The sequence below is a fragment of the Orcinus orca genome, chromosome 3, assembly GCF_937001465.1.
Source record: "Orcinus orca chromosome 3, mOrcOrc1.1, whole genome shotgun sequence".
In the NCBI taxonomy this organism is placed as follows: domain Eukaryota; kingdom Metazoa; phylum Chordata; class Mammalia; order Artiodactyla; family Delphinidae; genus Orcinus; species Orcinus orca.
The window spans coordinates 64,714,342-64,733,294 of NC_064561.1; the positions used below are offsets into that span (position 1 = coordinate 64,714,342).

The 18,953-nt window shown below is 37.4% G+C and overlaps 1 protein-coding gene and 1 pseudogene across 3 annotated transcripts; both read left to right on the top strand.

Moving 5' to 3' along the window:
• The first annotated feature begins 2,280 nt into the window (after window positions 1-2,280).
• On the top strand, window positions 2,281-18,424 carry YIPF5 (Yip1 domain family member 5). 3 transcript variants are annotated; one of them, XM_004280215.4, is made up of 6 exons: window positions 2,281-2,473; window positions 2,992-3,111; window positions 10,988-11,160; window positions 13,701-13,846; window positions 15,619-15,800; window positions 17,509-18,424. In XM_004280215.4, the coding sequence occupies exons 2-6, from the start codon at window positions 3,002-3,004 to the stop codon at window positions 17,669-17,671; spliced, it is 774 nt and encodes a 257-aa protein (XP_004280263.1). In that variant the 5' UTR covers window positions 2,281-2,473; window positions 2,992-3,001; the 3' UTR covers window positions 17,672-18,424. The 3 variants fall into 3 exon arrangements, with proteins under 3 accessions (XP_004280263.1, XP_033262424.1, XP_049564015.1); XM_033406533.2 differs by lacking the exon at window positions 2,281-2,473 and adding an exon at window positions 2,521-2,689; XM_049708058.1 differs by lacking the exon at window positions 2,281-2,473 and having other exon boundaries at window positions 10,992-11,160.
• LOC125964008 (low molecular weight phosphotyrosine protein phosphatase-like) lies at window positions 6,828-10,981 on the top strand (annotated as a pseudogene).
• Window positions 18,425-18,953: the final 529 nt, after the last annotated feature.

Sequence of the window (18,953 nt, forward strand, 5' to 3'; positions counted from 1 at the left end):
CCTGTGCTCCACAACAAGAGAAGCCATCGCAATGAGAAGCCCGTGCACTGCAGTGAAGAGTAGCCCCTGCTCTCCGCAACTAGGGAAAGCCTGTGCGCAGCAACAAAAAAGACCCAACGCAGCCAAAATAAATAATTTTTTTAAAAAAAGAAGGTATGTGTGAGCTCTACGATGGAAATACTTACAGTGTTGCTTTAAAAATTATCTTTAGAAGACTTTTTTTAATAAAGCACCATGAGGCACTTGCATATTGAAGTCAAAGTCCCAAGAATAAATATTACATTAGGGTTCAATTTCATTGCCTTTTGAAAATCAGTTCTTTCCAAAAGCATCCAGTGTTGTTACAGGTAAATGTCTTCACAAAACAATAATTTATTGTTCAAAGTAAAATAATTGAAATAACAGTTGCAGAATTTGATGAGGAAACTCTTTTCTAAGGGATAAAGGATAATTTGGGGGAAATATAATTGTCATATTTGGGTTATATAATTAATATTCAAGGATAGTGAAAACAGATCTTGGGCACTTACATTGTTTTTACCATAGTTATCAGGTTTCATAGTTATTATGCGTAACTTGACACGATAAGCACACCACTGCCAAACCCCCACTCATTTGGTGCTTGTGGATATAGCTGAAAGTAGGGGAAAAGTACCTATGCTCAAACCATAATTTCCTGGCACAATTCCCTATGACATATTTTAGCATAGAACAGAAGGGAAAGAAGACAGCTCCAAGATATCAAAGCACAATTTCACTGCCATCATAAAAGGAGAGTTTTCTTGTACCTTTGTGAAGAATGTAAAAGTGTTAGTGTGTAGACTAGCATGATTAAGAGATTAACTATTAAGAGATATTGCTCATGATTAGAATGTTCTTCCCTTTTTTGTTCCAAGTTTAGTAACTGACATACTAGGTCCCAGGGAAGGACTGGGCAGCTGCTCCAAACCCACTTTATGTTCTATTATCCCTTGACCTGGTTGAGGCTTTCTACTCCTAATAAAGCCAGCTCAATGACTTTAACAGAGGTCAGCACATTTAACAAGTACTCAGTTTCCTTTAATATACTTCTCTGGAGCCTATCATGGGGTGGGGGGGCGGGGGCGTGGTGGCGGGTATGACACCAAAAAAAAAAAAAAAAGTTTCCAAAAAGAAAAGCCTACCTGACTAGCCATGAAATTGACTGATATTCTCAAAATCCCCAAGCGGCTTCTGCAGGATACCAGACAAACAATAAGGAAAATTTAATCATGTAACAATTTTCTTGCTTGGCTTCTCATTTGGGGCAGGGGTTGGAGAGGAAAGAAAATCCAGTAAACACAGTAATTGCTTTCAGGGACAGAAGCAGAATTTGAGTAATATATTTATCTAACAATTCATTCCTAAGCAAGTAATTTTTAATGCTCATATTCTTGTATTCTATTCAAATTTGAGAGTAATATCTCTTTTGGACAGGAAAAAAGGGAAACATCAGAAGAAACGAGAGACTAGAATTTTTTCAGTAAGATCACTAAGTAGATGAAGCGATAGGTTATTGCATATTTTTGGTAACTAGAAACTCCGCTTCCTAGATAATGAAGCTTAAAGAAAGTACAACCATATAATTTATCAGCCAAACTGGAATATTTTTGAAAATGAAAAGGGGACAAAATTAGTAATTATGTTGGAAAAAACAGGCATAACATAGGACAATGGGGCTGTCCCCACCAAATCAGGATATAGTCATTCCACCTAGAATTCTGCAGATTGTACCTACATCAATAAATTCTAAAATTATTTGTAAAAGGTGGTAAGTTAGATAGTTGCATGAGTAATTTCAGGAATTCTTTGATGGAGTAGAAAACCTCAAAGGGTAGCTGCCTGTTCCTCTCTAGCGTACACTCCTTGGTTTTTTGGTTTATGTCCTTTTGCTACTGTTATTTTTGTTTGAAGGCAAGTGTGTTTCTTGTTATCTGTTTATTTTATTTTTACTTGTTTGTTTCATTGGGGGGGGTGTTTGTATGTGTGTGTGTGTGCTGAGACGCTCTTGCACGCTTTCACCCAGGCACTCGGTCTACTAAGTAACTCTCGCTCTCAAACAGCAACTAACAATTGCTGCGCCTGCGCATTTCTGCCTCCACCGCTAACTAAACCGTCGGAAGCTTTTCCCTCTTCCCATTGGCCCGCTGCTGGACTAGTTCGTCGATACTGCGCATGCTCCATATCTTACCCTTTTTCCCCCGCCCCCCAACTCTCTTCATTGTACGCCCCGGGCGCAAAGTCGCTAACACGCCTGCGCGAGCGGGCGTGCCCCGGAAGCAGTTCTTTAACCTGCTGACACGTAGCAACGGGGCTAGTACAGGGTCCTTAGTTGAGTTTGGGGGGTTACTGGAGGCTGCCGGAGCTGCCGGAGCTACCGCCGCCACCGCCTCCGCAGCCGCCGCCTCCGCAGCCGCCGCCTCCTCCTCCGCTTCCGCCTCCGCCTCCGCGTTTGGTGAGTGCCCAGTTCCGTGGCTCACTGTTTGGTTTTTCCCCGCACCTGGGCAGCGCGGCTTGTTGCCGCTTCTCGGCACCGCGCCCCGGTCCTTTCGCTCAGACCTTCCCTCCCTTTCGGGCCTTGCTTTGACGAGGCCCGTGCAGGAGTCTGCGCTTTCCTGGCCGGCCCAGGCCTTATTTTGCAGGAGGCTGTCGTGTTGTCAGCTGTCCAGAGGTGAGGAATCATCTTTGTTGTTGTTGATATTTTAGACCCCACGAAACCCCTCCTCCCACGTCCCTGCCCCGAACCCAAGGCATATCAGCTCCTTGAAGTGGAGGTGTCTTCTCGGGCCTCGACTTAGAGTCTAGACATTTCTTCAGCACACCCCACCCCCGACCCATCTTCCAAATGCTGCCCCCCAAAATTTTAGAAGTTATTTACTGCCTTCTGAGGGTATTTGCTTAAGTAAAGTATCAGGACCGAATTCAGGGAGGATCTTGGGCATAAGCAGTCTTTGCTGTTTCTTTTTATTGCAGATCATTTGCAATGTCAGGCTTTGACAACTTAAACACAGATTTCTACCAGACAAGTTACAGCATCGATGACCAATCACAGCAGTCCTACGATTATGGAGGAAGTGGAGGACCTTATAGCAAGTAACTTTTCAACTTTGCCCGTTTACGTAGTTGAGATTGCATTGAAAGCATGTACCCCGAATGTTTGGTTCTGCCTAAGAGTGAATGTGTGAACGTGTTCCGTATCAGGAACGTGACTTTTCATAATCTTTATACCTCCGGAGAGATCTGTGACACTTGTTTGGGTTGGAAGGGATTGCCCTATTTAGGGTTTGGTATCTTACGCACAATTTTCAGGTGCGCCATGAGTGGAAAAATAGATTCTAGAAGAACCTTTTTCTAGTGACAGTATTTGTACATCATTTAAGATATGGATAGAAGTTTTAAGTACCTAGAAGATAGGCTGTTTAGGCCACAAGATGAGTTAAAAATTAAAATCTTTTGACAGCTTGTTTAGTAGCTAAATCAGTCCAACTTTCAGACTTTATCAACTGTTAACTGAAAGCACTGAGTGACACTATTGAACAGTGTAAGCTCCATACTATGAATCATCAGGTGGTTTTCATAAAGCGGCTGATAATCACTTTTATTACTCCACACACCAAAACTTTATGATCAGTCAGTACACACAAATTACCGGTTACAGACTGAAGTGAGGGGGACTCAAAACCTTTCATCCACGAACTGTTGAAAAAACAAAACCAAAACTCTGTTCTTTTTATAGTCCATGATGTTTGTGGCAAAACACTTAAAGCTTTTTACCAATCTCCTCTAGGACATCATATTCTTAGTTTCTTAGGTCCTTAAAGTTAATCTTTTCAGCCTGCCATCCAGTGAAGGTGTTTCCTATACCAGGCCTACTTAACCTTTTTTAGACGGTCCAGGACCACTTTGAGAATCTTAGGAAAACTGTGGGCCTATTTCTGAGAAATATATGCATGCAAACACCCACAGTAATGTGCATGTAATGTCCAGACAGTTCGTGTGTTAGATGTCCATGTATGGACTCTGAATTAAAAACCTAATGAAGATTGTCCCAGGTTGAGGGCATGGAAAGGGTGCGTATCCAGTCTGAGAGAAACATTAGTACTAGAATGTGTTTGAATTAATAAATCTGAATGAAAGTGCCCAAGAATTTAAAAAAGCAAAAATCAAATTCAGCCCCACAGTATCATTTGTCTTGTATAGGCTATACTTTTTACAAAACAAAACTCCTTGAATCTGCTTATTTTTTGATACATTCTAAAGCTTCCCCCCCCCTTTAAAATTCAACACGTTGGACAATGGGAGTGAACATGTAAATAATGCTGTCTGTGAACCACTTTTTTCTTTCTTTTAAATTCTCAATTACATGCCATTGAAGATTTATCTCTTTTATCAGTTAATCGGGCAGAATTGGAAAAGTCATGTTGAGAAATTTCCACTCATTTATTTACCTAAATATGTGTTTCTTGTGATTGTTCAGTGTATGACAGGGCAGATGAATATAAGATTGGTCAGGGTGCTGCAACAGGGGTTTGGAAAACCTGTCTCTGTATGTGGGCCTGTTTTTAACCAAATGATATTGATGTTTGGACTCAACAGAATTATTCCATTTAGATTGCAGCCTCCTAGCTTTATCTGTCTCTGCCTTTCTTTCCTATGTTTCTTTCTTTCTGTCCATGTTTGCATCTCTTAAAGGTGTGACTTATCTTTTCTTTACACTTAGCATCTCACTTCAGTTCTCCACAGAGCAGAATATCTAAAGATATTCTCTTGCTAACTATTCTCACAATTCCGTTCCAACCAAATCATGTACCACTAAGCATTGCTTCTGTACTAGTGAAAAAGTTTCATTCCAGGTGCTTATATAAACATTACTGCCAGTTAATGAATGTGAGTTTATAGATGATGCTTAGGAAAATAAGAAGCCTAATGTGTTAGCAGTAATGACTGGGTTTCTGAACTTTATAAAAAAAAAAAATTGAACTCCTCTATATGTACCTATATGTATTGTTTCTGCACCCTAATGACATTTTTATGTCTGTGTCAGTTTATCAAATAACATTTTGTTTGTTACGCCAACTTGGTAACAAGGATCAGCTAACTTTTATCTCTCTATTGATGAAAATCTAGGTTCACATAGCATCTGACTTGGATTGTCTTCAGATTTGACTTGACTTATTATTAGTCCCTAGTTCTACATTTGCCCTATGAAGTCAGCTTTAACATTTTCCATAATTTCCACTCTGGGTACTGTACATTTATACATTCATACAACAAAAAATAAACCCAAATAGTAAAAGGTCGTTTGATCTCAATCTGTCATATTGGACAGGTTCCACATTGTATTCTAGATATACCTATAAAATATTTAGTAATACCAATTACATATTTTTTAAAGTCTTGAAAGCTAGTATTTTTTCATCTTCCGAAATAGCTAATAACACTTTTATGGACTATGTAAGGATTTTGATGAACTTAAGTAGTCAACCCAGTATATTAAGACGCTTTTTGTCTTTGTTGTTGATACTGAGTGCTTCTCAGAGTATTGGTTTACATCTGCTGCTTTTCCTGCTGTAAAAGTGTTGATTTAGACTATAAAGGTCATGTCTACCATGCGGTGTTTTAGTTTAAAACCAACAGGAGTGAGTCACGAATTTTCCTGAGCAGATCCTGCCAGAAAAGAAAAATTGTAAAATTCCACGGTGTTGTCTTTGTCACCTTATATCCTGAAGAAGGAATGATGGTGCCACCTTTAAAGCTCTTATTTGTTTGCGGTGTTTCTTTTCCTTACATGAAATTTATGGGCCTGCATCAGTGTTTCTGAAGTGTGGCCTGCAGACCCAGAGGGTTCTTGAGACCTTTCAGGAAGACGTTAAGGTCAAAACTATTTTTGTAAAAATTCTAAGATGTTATATATCTTTTTAAGTGTGTTGAGATTGGCACTGATGTTGCAGAAGTAATGACTGGTAGAACTGCTGTTACCCAAATATGAGGCAAGACAATGGCATCAAATTTTTCTAGTAATCGTTGTATTCTTCATCACACACTTGTTGGGGGGGGGTGAGGGGAATCATTTTCACTTAAGGATGCCCTTGATGAAGCTGCAAGAATTATTGTTTTATTAAATGCTGATCTTGACAACACACATTTTTAGAAAAGTCTGTGTGACAAAGTGGGAAACAGTCCTCAAGCACTTCTGCTTCATACTGAAGTACAATGATTATCTCTAGGAAAAGCCCGTGTACAATTTGAGTCACAAGTTGATTCAGCCACTTTTTTGTGGAAACCATTTTTATTGGAAAGAACATCTGACAGACAAACTATGGTTATTCAGACTTGAAAAATTTCTCAAAAATGAGTGAAGTGACCTGTTACTTCAAGGAAAACAATTGACAGTATGTGTGGCCAAAAATCAATTTCAAGTTTTCAGGCAAAAATGAGGATTTTGGAAAACTTGTATCCATCATTGTGAACTTGTCAGCTTCCCAATAATTAACCATTTTCTGATGAGATCAGTGGTGATATTAACAAAGCTGATTTTTAAAAATTTATATATATATTTTATATTAAGTGTGTCAATATTTGGAAGAGCTGCATAATTCATACTAATATTTTCTAAATGAGCAATGCATGGTGTTACAAAATCATACATGAATAATAAAGGATCCAATTAAAGTATAAGACAGATCAATTTATTCTAATACAACAGAGTTCATTAGCATTGTTTCTATCTCCATGTTGCAAGTTAAATTTAAAAAACTACCACTTTGCTTTGCATTTTGATGTATCAAAAAGAATATTCGCTCTATGCACGTGGGAAGATGAAGATGGCCGAACAGGTGACCAAGTCAGTGCTGTTCATGTGTCTGGGTAACATCTGTCAATCATCATTGCAGAAGCAGTTTTCAGGAAACTTGTAACAGATCAAAACATTTCAGATACTTGGGTCATTGACAGTGGCGCTGTTTCTGACTGGGACGTGGGCCGGTCACCAGATCCAAGAGCTGTGAGCTGCCTAACAAATCATGGCATTAACACAGCGCATAAAGCAAGACAGGTTACCAAAGAAGACTTTGCCACTTTTGATTATATACTATGTATGGGTGAAAACAACCTGAGAGATTTGAATAGGAAAAGTAATCAAGTTGAAAACTGCAGAGTGAAAATTGAACTACTTGGGAGCTACAATCCACAGAAACAACTCATGATTGAAGATCCTTATTATGGTAATGACACTGACTTTGAGACTGTCTACCAGCAGTGTGTGCGGTGCTGCAGAGCCTTCCTGGAGAAGGTTTGCTGACCTGGGTCCAGTCCTGCTGTGGCCCAGGCTCATCCCACAGGCCCGCATTCTCAGTCAGGTGTCACAGTGTCACCATTCCCTAGCCAAGGCTGCAGCCCTTTCTTCAGTTAACTCACTGTTTCTTACCTTAAAAAATAATTGTAGATGGAAATCGGTTGTTGTATTTGGCGGAAGAATAAATAAAAATTTTTGATTTAGACAGTTTATGGGGTAAGTGTTCTTAGACTAGTTGAACCTCCCACTTTGCCCCAGTTACAGAAATAGTGGAACAAACAAAATAGTAGAGCAGCAAAATAGAGCATAATGAAGTAAAACATCACTGTAAGGCCTATCAGCATCTGAGCCCATTGGCACTTCAAGAATCTGCACTACCTCTTCCCTCTGTGTGGATGGGGCCCCTGCCCTGCACTCCCTCTTGATGTCAGGGCCTGGTGTCCAGTGATGTTGGCAAGAAGTGTTCATATATGCGCAGGGTGCACACTTGTGCATTTACAGGAGAGGAAGGAAGAAGATTTGTGGGATTAATCTTCAGCACCTTCACTCCTTAGTTTGTGTCTGTCTAGTTGATTTCATACGGAAGTCAGCTTAAGTGTTCCCGTTTGAACCACTTTGCCTCTGGAAATGTAATTATGTCCGGGAAGAAGGACACTTGTGTGCTGGTTTACCTTAGGGTCAGTTTGGGGATGGCGTCTGCTTTTACATGCATGTAATTAACCTGAATGTCAAATTTAGATCAGCTTAGGTGGGAAAAAAATAATAAGAGGGAAAAAGTCCTTGTATGTTGGAATGCTTAAATATTGATATGTTAAGTATTCTTTTATCAGTGCTTAGTTTATAGGCAAATATAGGTAATTTCTGTGCACTTGGAGATAGGTGATCTAAAATTCACATGAATATATGTCAGAAAAGATTGTTTTCAAATAAACTGGGGAAATTACAAAAATACAACTAAGGTAAAAAAAAAGAATATTCATGATAATCTGGAAAGGTTATTAAAATACTCTTTTCCAACTACAGGTCTGCAACACTAGATTTTCTTCAAATACTTCAACTAAAACAGTATATCACAACAGAATGAGTGCAGAAGCAGATATAAGAATTTGCAGCTGTCTTATATGAAGCCAGACATTAATGAGATTGTCAAAAATAGAATACAGTGCCACTTTTCTCAGTAATTTTTTTAAATAATTTTTTCATAAAAATGTTTATGCTAACATGTAATGGATTTATTGTTACTTTAAATGAATTAATAAGTATTGAAACATTTCTGTTTTAATTTCTAAAATAATAAATATTGATAGATATCACCCACATAAAAAATTTTAGGAGTTCTCAATAATAAATTTTAAGAGTATAATGGGTTCTAAGATCAAAGACTTTGAGAACCACAGGTTTATGTCATTCTTGTTTTTTCTGTTGCATACACATTGATATTCTCTCTCTTGCTCTCTTTGGAGAGAGAGAGTATAAAATGCAATTTGTTTATGCAGATTGTAGAAACCTCCATATGGAGCTTTTCTAGCTCTTTCATAAACTCCAAGGTGGGTTTATGATGCATCCTAACAGAGATCAACACAATAGCATATTTTACTAAATCAGAAAATGTGAGTTCTTGTCCTAATTCAACCAGCTAGCCCTGTGGAAACTCCGTGTGTGTGTGTGTGTGTGTGTGTGTGTGTGTGAGAGAGAGAGAGAGAGAGAGAGAGAGAGAGAGAGAGAGAGAGAGAGAGAGAGAGAATAGTAATCAAGATCCTTGCATACCAGAATGACTGGGGAAATGCATGTATAGAAAAAGATATTATGGCTGTCTCTGTCAGGTAGGATTTGAGGGTAATTTTTTACTACAGTTGTTATAAGAGCTGGCTATTGGAATTAAAAAGTCTAGTTTTGAATCCTGGCACCACCATGGACAAATCATTTTAACCCAAATATGTTTCCACATTTTTGTAATGGAGAGGATGATAAAATTGACCTCCTAAAGAATTGTAGAGAGAATAATGTGAGATAATTCACATTAAAGACTTAAAACAGTGTTTTACACGGTAATATTCAAAAGGCTATTATTTATGTTTTTGGAAATTTTCAGTAGTTAATATATACCCATGTATTACATATGACATTTTAGAATTAATGAATTTCAACAAATAATAAATATACAGGGTTTTTAAAGGTGCAAAGGTACAAAAGTTTATAACCTGAAAATTAAGTCTTTTACTTCTCCTGTCTCTGGGTCCCTTTACCTATATAATGGTGTATATAATGTACGTGTATATATATATACACACATGCACATAGATATGCATACATATTCTAAAAAGCATAGTCACGGTGGGTGCATATGGTATATACTATTCTGAATATTAGATTTTTTCTTCCCCACTGAATATTTCTTGATTATCATTTCTTATGAGTACAGACAAAACTGCCTCACACCTTTAAAAAGGTGCAGAGTAGTCTGTACCTATATCACAGTGTAGTTACTGATAGCTGTTTATATTTTGTTTTGGTTTCTGCTTTTTGCTATTAAAATAATGCTGTAGCGAATTCTATATTTTATAGCTAGAAAAATAGTATTTTTTTAAGCATGTATTGGACTAGCGTGGTAAGTCATGAGAATGAGAGCTATGTGTAGTTGAACCTTCACCTTTGATTTGCTTTTAATCAAGATGTTCAGTTAATTTAAAAATTAGATTTAATTTTAAAATCTCAATAATGAGGTCATTAGATTTTTTATATTTTTCAAAAGGGAATTAAAAATTTTTAAAGATAATTAGACTAAAAGATCTCTAAGGCTTCTCAGCTCTCATTTTTAAAGTAACTTACTTTTACAATAGTTACTTTACTTCTTTATTTCTTACCATTGATAGCTAAGTCATATTTTTCTGGAACATAGTAAAACAGGTCTTTAAAAGATATTGCTTCAATATCCTTCTGTTCCCTGTTGTTTTCATCACTAAAAAAGCCATGGTAAGGTTTCCTTCTAAAATGCAAGATTTGTTATAGTACATAGCAAAGGAGACAATAGGTATACAATTACTTTGAAAAATTAAAAGCACTATTTAGATGCAAGGTGTGCTAATAAGGTTTGTATATTCAGAAAGCTTTCACAAAAAAGAAGCTTGATTTTTTTCCACTTTTTGAAATTGATGGTTGTTCTTAAAGAGATTTACCCACTTGCAAAAAATAACATACTACAGAGAAGAAAGAAGAATGATTTTATACTCATTCATTCTCACGGAGAGATCTGAGTTACAGTGGAAAATTAACGTAACATGCAGTACAAAGTCTGTCATCCTGAGTTTTTATTCATAGTCTTGGGCATAAATTTTATTTCACAGCTATCTTTATGTATGCTCACTAAAGGGGAAAGTACAAGAAAACGTTTACGTTTTCATTTGTTGACCTCCTGATGTTTAAAAACTTAATAGTTTGTGAAATGCTTAAGCACTGCATAAGTGAGTTTTAACATCATCAGGAAAATTCTCTATAAAATACAGACAAATTATTGTAGATAATCAGCTTGATCTTACTAATTAATTTCAACCACCGTTTATAAAAACTGGCAAAGAGATATCCTGGGAATTGCATGACTAAGATTTTCTGCCTGTTGGGAGTATCAGTTTGGGGCGTTGACATAATTCTGAGAAATGTAACTTACTTTTATTGTAGACAGTATGCTGGCTATGACTACTCGCACCAAGGCCGGTTTGTCCCTCCAGACATGGTGCAGCCACAACAGCCGTACACCGGGCAGATTTTCCAGCCAGCTCAGGCGTATACTCCAACTACGCCTCAGCCATTATATGGAAACAACTTTGAGGATGAGCCACCTTTATTAGAAGGTACGATTGGTTGCAACACTTGATAGTACTCTATAGTACCCAGCTGGTCAGTGAAAATACATCTTAGTTTGGAGAAGTTACCCTTTTCTTTCTTTTTTTTTTTTTTTAACATCTTTATTGGAGTATAATTGCTTTACAATGGTATGTTAGTTTCAGCTTCACAACAAAATGAATCAGTTATATATACACATATATTCCCATATCTCTTCCCGCTTGCGTCTCCCTCCCTCCCACCCTCCCTATCCCACCCCTCCAGGCGGTCACAGAGCACCGAGCTGATCTCCCTGTGCTATGCGGCTGCTTCCCACTAGCTAACTGCCTTACGTTTGGTAGTGCATATATGTCCATGCCTCTTTATCGCTTTGTCACAGTTTACCCTTCCCCCTCCCCATAGCCTCAAGTCCATTCTCTAGTAAGTCTGTGTCTTTATTCCTGTTTCACCCCTAGGTTTTTCATGACATTTTTTTTTTTTAAATTCCATATATATGTGTTAGCATACGGTATTTGTCTCTCTCTTTCTGACTTACTTCACTCTGTATGACAGACTCTAGGTCTATCCACCTCATTACAAATAGCTCAATTTCGTCTCTTTTTATGGCTGAGTAATATTCCATTGTATATATGTGCCACATCTTCTTTATCCATTCATCCGATGATGGACACTTAGGTTGTTTCCATCTCTGGGCTATTGTAAATAGAGCTGCAATGAACATTTTGGTACATGACTCTTTTTGAATTATGGTTTTCTCAGGGTATATGCCCAGTAGTGGGATTGCTGGGTCATATGGTAGTTCTATTTGTAGCTTTTTAAGGAACCTCCATACTGTTCTCCACAGTGGCTGTATCAATTTACATTCCCACCAACAGTGTAAGAGGGTTCCCTTTTCTCCACACCCTCTCCAGCATTTATTGTTTCTAGATTTTTTGATGATGGCCATTCTGACTGGTGTGAGATGATATCTCATTGTAGTTTTGATTTGCATTTCTCTAATGATTAGTGATGTTGAGCATTCTTTCATGTGTTTGTTGGCACTCTGTATGTCTTCTTTGGAGAAATGTCTATTTAGGTCTTCTGCCCATTTTTGGATTGGGTTGTTTGTTCTTTTGTTATTAAGCTGCATGAGCTGCTTATAAATTTTGGAGATTAATCCTTTGTCAGTTGCTTCATTTGCAAATATTTTCTCCCATTCTGAGGGTTGTCTTTTGGTCTTCTTTATGGTTTCCTTTGCTGCGCAAAAGCTTTTAAGTTTCATTAGGTCCCATTTGTTTACTTTTGTTTTTATTTCCATTTCTCTAGGAGGTGGGTCAAAAAGGACCTTGCTGTGATTTATGTCATAGAGTGTTCTGCCTATGTTTTCCTCTAAGAGTTTGATAGTTTCTGGCCTTACATTTAGGTCTTTAATCCATTTTGAGCTTATTTTTGTGTATGGTGTTAGGGAGTGATCTAATCTCATACTTTTACATGTAGCTGTCCAGTTTTCCCAGCACCACTTATTGAATAGGCTGTCCTTTCTCCACTGTACATTTCTGCCTCCTTTGTCAAAGATAAGGTGACCATATGTGCGTGGGTTTATCTCTGGGCTTTCTATCCTGTTCCATTGATCTATCTTTCTGTTTTTGTGCCAGTACCATACCGTCTTGATAACTGTAGCTTTGTAGTATAGTCTGAAGTCTGGGAGCCTGATTCCTCCAGTTCCTTCTTTCGTTCTCAAGATTGCTTTGGCTATTCGGGGTCTTTTGTGTCTCCATACAAATGGTGAAATGTTACCCTTTTCTTTAAAAGAATAATACTGTAGAAAACAGTTTTCTACTAAAGTGACTCATTTTGAACAGAGTGTATATGAAACCACATTGAGCCAGGAGGACCAGATTTTTAATAGATCTTTATAAAGTGATAATAAAGTATGTCAGTATATGAGCAGAGTAACTTTTACTTCAGATTATTATTGAAATTCTATCAGTGGAAGAAATGAGAGGAAATAGTGTGGTATTGATTATTCTGCATGGAAATAAGCTGACAGAGCTAGTAACATCACTGAAAAGTATGGTGTTTTTCAAATTGTATCCCGAAACACAAAAAGCAGTAGTTCTAAAGTGTTTCTTGTTTTTTGATCAGATACGCTTTGAAAGTCTAGTGAAAGCTATGCATACTCTCCTCAGAAAAAGGCACACACATGCAGAGAGACATAGTTTTGTATACATTTTCACAGGGACTCCAGTGTTCCTGAAGCCTCAGGTATAGAGTCCCTTACTGTTAACACTGTCCATATATTCTTTGCTATGCAGACATAGCAGAGTGTCTGTTTCATCATGTCCATACCTGTTTCTAACATCAGACCAGAAATTGGATATTTGTGGAATAAACACCATAATCAGTAAAGACTGATATTGAGGACTCACCAAAATAATATCATCTGATATTACTAGATCACTCTTTTGATATTGGTGGTTTCATTTTTTCTCCTGTTACAACATAGATTCTGGTAAACTAAAAGTATATCACAAATCCTGATTGACTTCCTTATTTTCTTTTTCTTTAGAATTAGGTATCAATTTTGATCACATCTGGCAAAAAACACTCACAGTGTTACACCCATTAAAAGTAGCAGATGGCAGCATCATGAATGAGACTGACTTGGCAGGACCAATGGTTTTTTGCCTTGCTTTTGGAGCCACATTGTTACTGGTAAGATGTTAGTCGCAACTCTCAGTGTGAAATTACATGTTCCACCAAGAGCCTTTATTGAGACTCTGCTTATACAGTCAAGTCTTTGATGTGTCTTAAATAGTATTGAGTTGTTTGAATTTGTACCTGTTCATTACTTCTCCACTGATAATAGATATAGTGTATTTAGAAATCATTTCTTGTTTCACTAAGTGCTTCAGTTATTAGGGAAAAAATATTAATAAATATCGTATGGCTTTAGTCTCTCATCAAAATTCCTTCCTTTCAAACACTGACAAAACTTTTAGCTTATTGCTATTTTTTAAAATTTCATCATTGGGTGGTGTTTTGTTGTAGCAATGCTGGTCTTCTATATACTATTTTAACATTGAATGAATTGAAATATTAAAGGCAACAGGTTTTAGTCCCTATCTCCCATCTCCCTAAGAATGTTAAAGCATATTGAAAATGAAAAGTTGTAAAGATAATTATTACTGTTTGTTTTATTTTATGTCGTTTCTGAATTAGAAGAGGTAAATGACATAATGGATCGAAGATGGACTTTTTAGTCAGAAAAACTGGGTGTGAACTCAGTGCTCCTACTCTACCCTTGAGCAAAGTCATTTCATCCTTCACCTCCCTCTCATAGATAATACTATGCTTCCCACCTAACAAGTTTGTTTTGGAGATTAAGCAAGACAGGTTATGTGAGGACACTTTGAAAAGTTTAAAGCACTGTATAAGTATAAGGTTTTATTATTACTATATAAGTGCATTAGTGAACTCAGCTGAGCCCTTTTAAACTTCTACACTCTTACTCAAGTATTTACAAACAAATACTGATTCTAACAAAAATTCCAAGGATTTTGCTATTTAATGTAATCTGTGGAGACATTCTCCCAATTGAGTTTTATATGTCAAACATCTGACAAACCAGGAACTTTTTAAAGGCTTCTCTGTGGACTGATTTTAGTGATAGCATACCCTGAATACAATGTTTGTTCACATAGCTGGACTAAGAATACTAACTACAATTAAGCTAACATTCACTGCCCTAAGACTGTTCAGTGCTGTCTTTTATAAGAGCAGAATCTTTAAGGTTTGTGTTTGTTTGTTTGTTTGTCAGAGAACTGTATAAAGCAACCAACAATTTGGAAAAACAAAGAAGAAAATATATTCCATTATATTCCTCTTGCCCAGTTATTAACCACTTTTCTTTTCTCCTCCCCTCCTCACAGAACCCTGGCTTCCTGCTTATCTTGGCTTCCTTTCTCCTAATTCCTCTAACACCCATGTAAAGTGAATAATGAGATTATTTCTGCTGTGAAAAAGATTATAGCTACATCTGCCAATGAGAATAAATTGCTTCAGGGCAATTTTGATGGAATTTGGGTACTTTCAAGTGATACTAGTTACTATCCAAACATCTGAATGGCTTTCCATCTTGTCTCTGTAGTTTATTTGCTTAAAATCAGCCAGATTTATTTTTAGAAATCTACTACTTTAGGTGATCATACCATGATTTTATATCTTTGTTGAATTCTATGCCAAGCTCAAATGGTAACTAGAAAATGAAAAACAATATCTGTGTGTTGGGAGGTGGATATTTTAAACTTCTTAAGAAGGATATAAAAGCCAGTCTGCTCACTGTTTTACTTCTCCGTATAAAGAATAGGTACCTTTGTGGATTTTAATGCTCACAAGTTGTATATCATCTGTGAGTGCCATTGCAGGTGAAAGAAGCCAAAAATAACTATTTTGCCCTTAACCTGTAATCTTTTCTTTACCCATAGGCTGGCAAAATCCAGTTTGGCTATGTATATGGGATCAGTGCAATTGGATGCCTAGGAATGTTTTGTTTATTAAACTTAATGAGTATGACTGGTGTTTCCTTCGGTTGTGTGGCAAGTGTCCTTGGATATTGTCTTCTTCCCATGATCCTGCTTTCCAGCTTTGCAGTGATATTTTCTTTGCAGTAAGTGCTGGTTTTTATTTTGGGGGTTGATTGACTAATTCTGTGTAATAGGATTTACCTCACCATCAGTTTGAGATAAATCACTGATTCAACAACATATTAGATAGTGCCTCTTATATGTGAGGACTGTGTTTTATATTTCTCAGTGATGAATAATGGAAGTGAGAATAAGTTTAAAAATCTTTTATACCATCTCTTTTACCTATGATAAAGAATTTAGTTTTTTGTGTACTTAGCAGTGTCCATAAACAAATTGAACAGTGGTGATTGTTAACTTAAATACTGCATGGAAAAGGTCAAGTTGTTTAGAATTATACTTACCCTCTCTTTGATATTTTTTATACCATATCTGACTTCTTAAAGATATCGGGCAGGGCTTCCCTGGTGGCGCAGTGGTTGAGAGTCCGCCTGCCGATGCAGGGGACACGGGTTCGTGCCCCAGTCCGGGAAGATGCCACATGCTGCGGAGCGGCTGGGCCTGTGAGCCATGGCCGCTGAGCCTGTGCATCCGGAGCCTGTGCTCCGCAAAGGGAGAGGCCACAAACAGTGAGAGGCCTGTGTACCACAAAAAAAAAAAAAAAAAAAGATACCGGGCATATGCTAAGTGGATGAATAATAAACACATATTCTCTCTTTAGCAGCTTTTTAACTAAAAATGGAGCATTCTTTTTATGGAAGAGGCTGTTACAAGCCTACCGTGTTCTCAGATGTACACAGCTTTAAATATGTGTTATTTTAAAATAATATTTTAGGTAAGGTTAAAAATAAAGGTAGGGCTTCCCTGGTGGTGCCGTGGTTGGGAGTCCGCCTGCCGACGCAGGGGACGCGGGCTCGTGCCCCAGTCCAGGAAGATCTCACATGCCGCGGAGCGGCTGGGCCCGTGAGCCATGGCCGCTGAGCCTGCGCGTCTGGAGCCTGTGCTCCGCAGTGGGAGAGGCCACAATGGTGGGAGGCCTGCGTACCGAAAAAAATAAAAAAAACTTAAAAATAAAATTAAAAATAAAGGTATAAGTACAGCTAATAAAATTACTTCTCATGGCCAGTGCACAGATGCTCTCTCAACAGTTCAAGCTCCTCTTTGTGGCTAGTGCTGGACGACCAAAGATTGAGCTTTGTTACACTTTGAAAATGAAAGTTTAGGAGAAGAGTATATATCACCTATTTGGTAGTAGAGATTTGGCAGGATGATGGCCTCACAGTGTCCCTGCTTCACTCTTCTCATTTGTTAAGATCGATACATTTACATTCAAATTTTACACACAGTATTTTCTACTGAAACAGCGTTTTCCCACCGGAGTTAGTTTTGCAACCGGGGGACACTTGGCAATGTCTGGAGACAATTTCAGTTGTGAAAAACTGTGGGAGGCATGGATGCTCCTGGTATTTTATGGCTGGAGGCCAGGATGCTGCGTAACTTCCTAACGATGGACAGATACACCCCCACAGCAAAAGCGCATCCACCCCAAATGTCAGTGCTGCCAAGGCTGAGAAATTGTGCTTGATTAAGGAGCAAGATGTGTTACAGATGAGCTTTTTATCACATGAAATAATGGAATTCACTGTGAGGTACATTTCAGTATTTGAAAAACATCTTGATTATTTCTGCGGATATCTACATGTGGATTTTTAAGTGCTTTTTTAAAACTTATGTAACTAATCTCATCTACTGTTTCTCTCCCCTCGCCCTGTTTTTCCTTGTCGGCTACAGAGGAATGGTAGGAATCATTCTCACTGCTGGAATTATTGGATGGTGTAGTTTTTCTGCTTCCAAAATTTTTATTTCTGCATTAGCCATGGAAGGACAGCAACTTCTAGTAGCATATCCTTGTGCTTTGCTATACGGAATCTTTGCCCTAATTTCTGTTTTTTGAACTGAATTTATCTCGGATGTGGACATCATTGGGCCAAATAGCAAAAAGGACTTTGAACTCTTAAGTTGGACCAGCAAAGTGCTACAGTACAACTCTCGTGCAGATCTGATGTTTGACTCTTGGAGCAATGGAAGTAAATACGTATCTTTTGTTCATTTTTATAGAACTTTTGAATACTATATTGGATTTACCTGCAGTATGACTAGGTTTAAATGTTTGTGCTAATACAAATAAGAAGTGCTATTTCTTTCGTGTTCCTGCAGCCTTAGAAAAACAGCTCTTCTCCTTGCTAACATAATGTTTTTGATGGATTTTTATCAACTGTGGGAACTAAGACTTATTGGAGAAATATTTTCCAAGGAGTTAGGAAATAAAAATTACCTGTATTCTCAAGTCAGGTGCAGTTGAAGCAAAAAAGTGATCCCAATGTAAAGTTTTATGAGTTTGCACTTCAAAAGTTTGACAGTCCTCTAAATTATCTCATGGAATTTTAGCTAAATTCAGCGATACAAGTAGTTCACAGTCTACCTTATTGTAGATGTGAAATGTGAACATCTCTTCAGATACTAGCATTAACTAAACCACAGTGACCTAGACTCTGCATTAATGCTCATAATTTGATCTCCATGTTTCCCAGGAAAAAGAAAATCACTAACCTTTTTTGCGAAGAATATTTAAAATGTCACAGTTTCAGTATTGCAGTTTCAATGTAAAGTACATTTGATGCTTATTAATTAAAATTTTCCCAGTTGATTTAAAGTGTGTTGTTGAGTTTACTTTTGCTAACCCACTGTTCTCGGTGTTCCATTTTCTTTAACTAGGGTCTGGTTTTGACTTGTATTCCCAATTTATTTTAAGCTTTAAGAATAGTGGTCATCTAGTATAGAATCAAAAAATGAGATTAAACAAAAAGTAGTTTGCTTTGAGTTACATTATTTCCTTGTGTTGAATTTATTTGGTTAATATTGTCATGTTCTCTTGTCAGAAAGTCTGTAAGAAAATACCATATCTTGATGATTGGCTTTTTCTGGAGCCAGATTCTGATTTTGGACAAAGCTCAGTTATGAGAAAGATGCCATACTGGGAGGGAAAATGTTGCTCTTTTTTTTTTTTTTTTAAGAGGAGGCTTTCAGACTAAATAAAAAGAAATGCCACGCTGACATATTCATGGTTCTTTTTTAGAGCTAGTGTTCAACCATAAAAGGTTAAAATAATAAAACATACTTCTTACAAGAAGATCATGATTTCTGATCTCTGGAATTACATAAATTTGTTTTCCTTC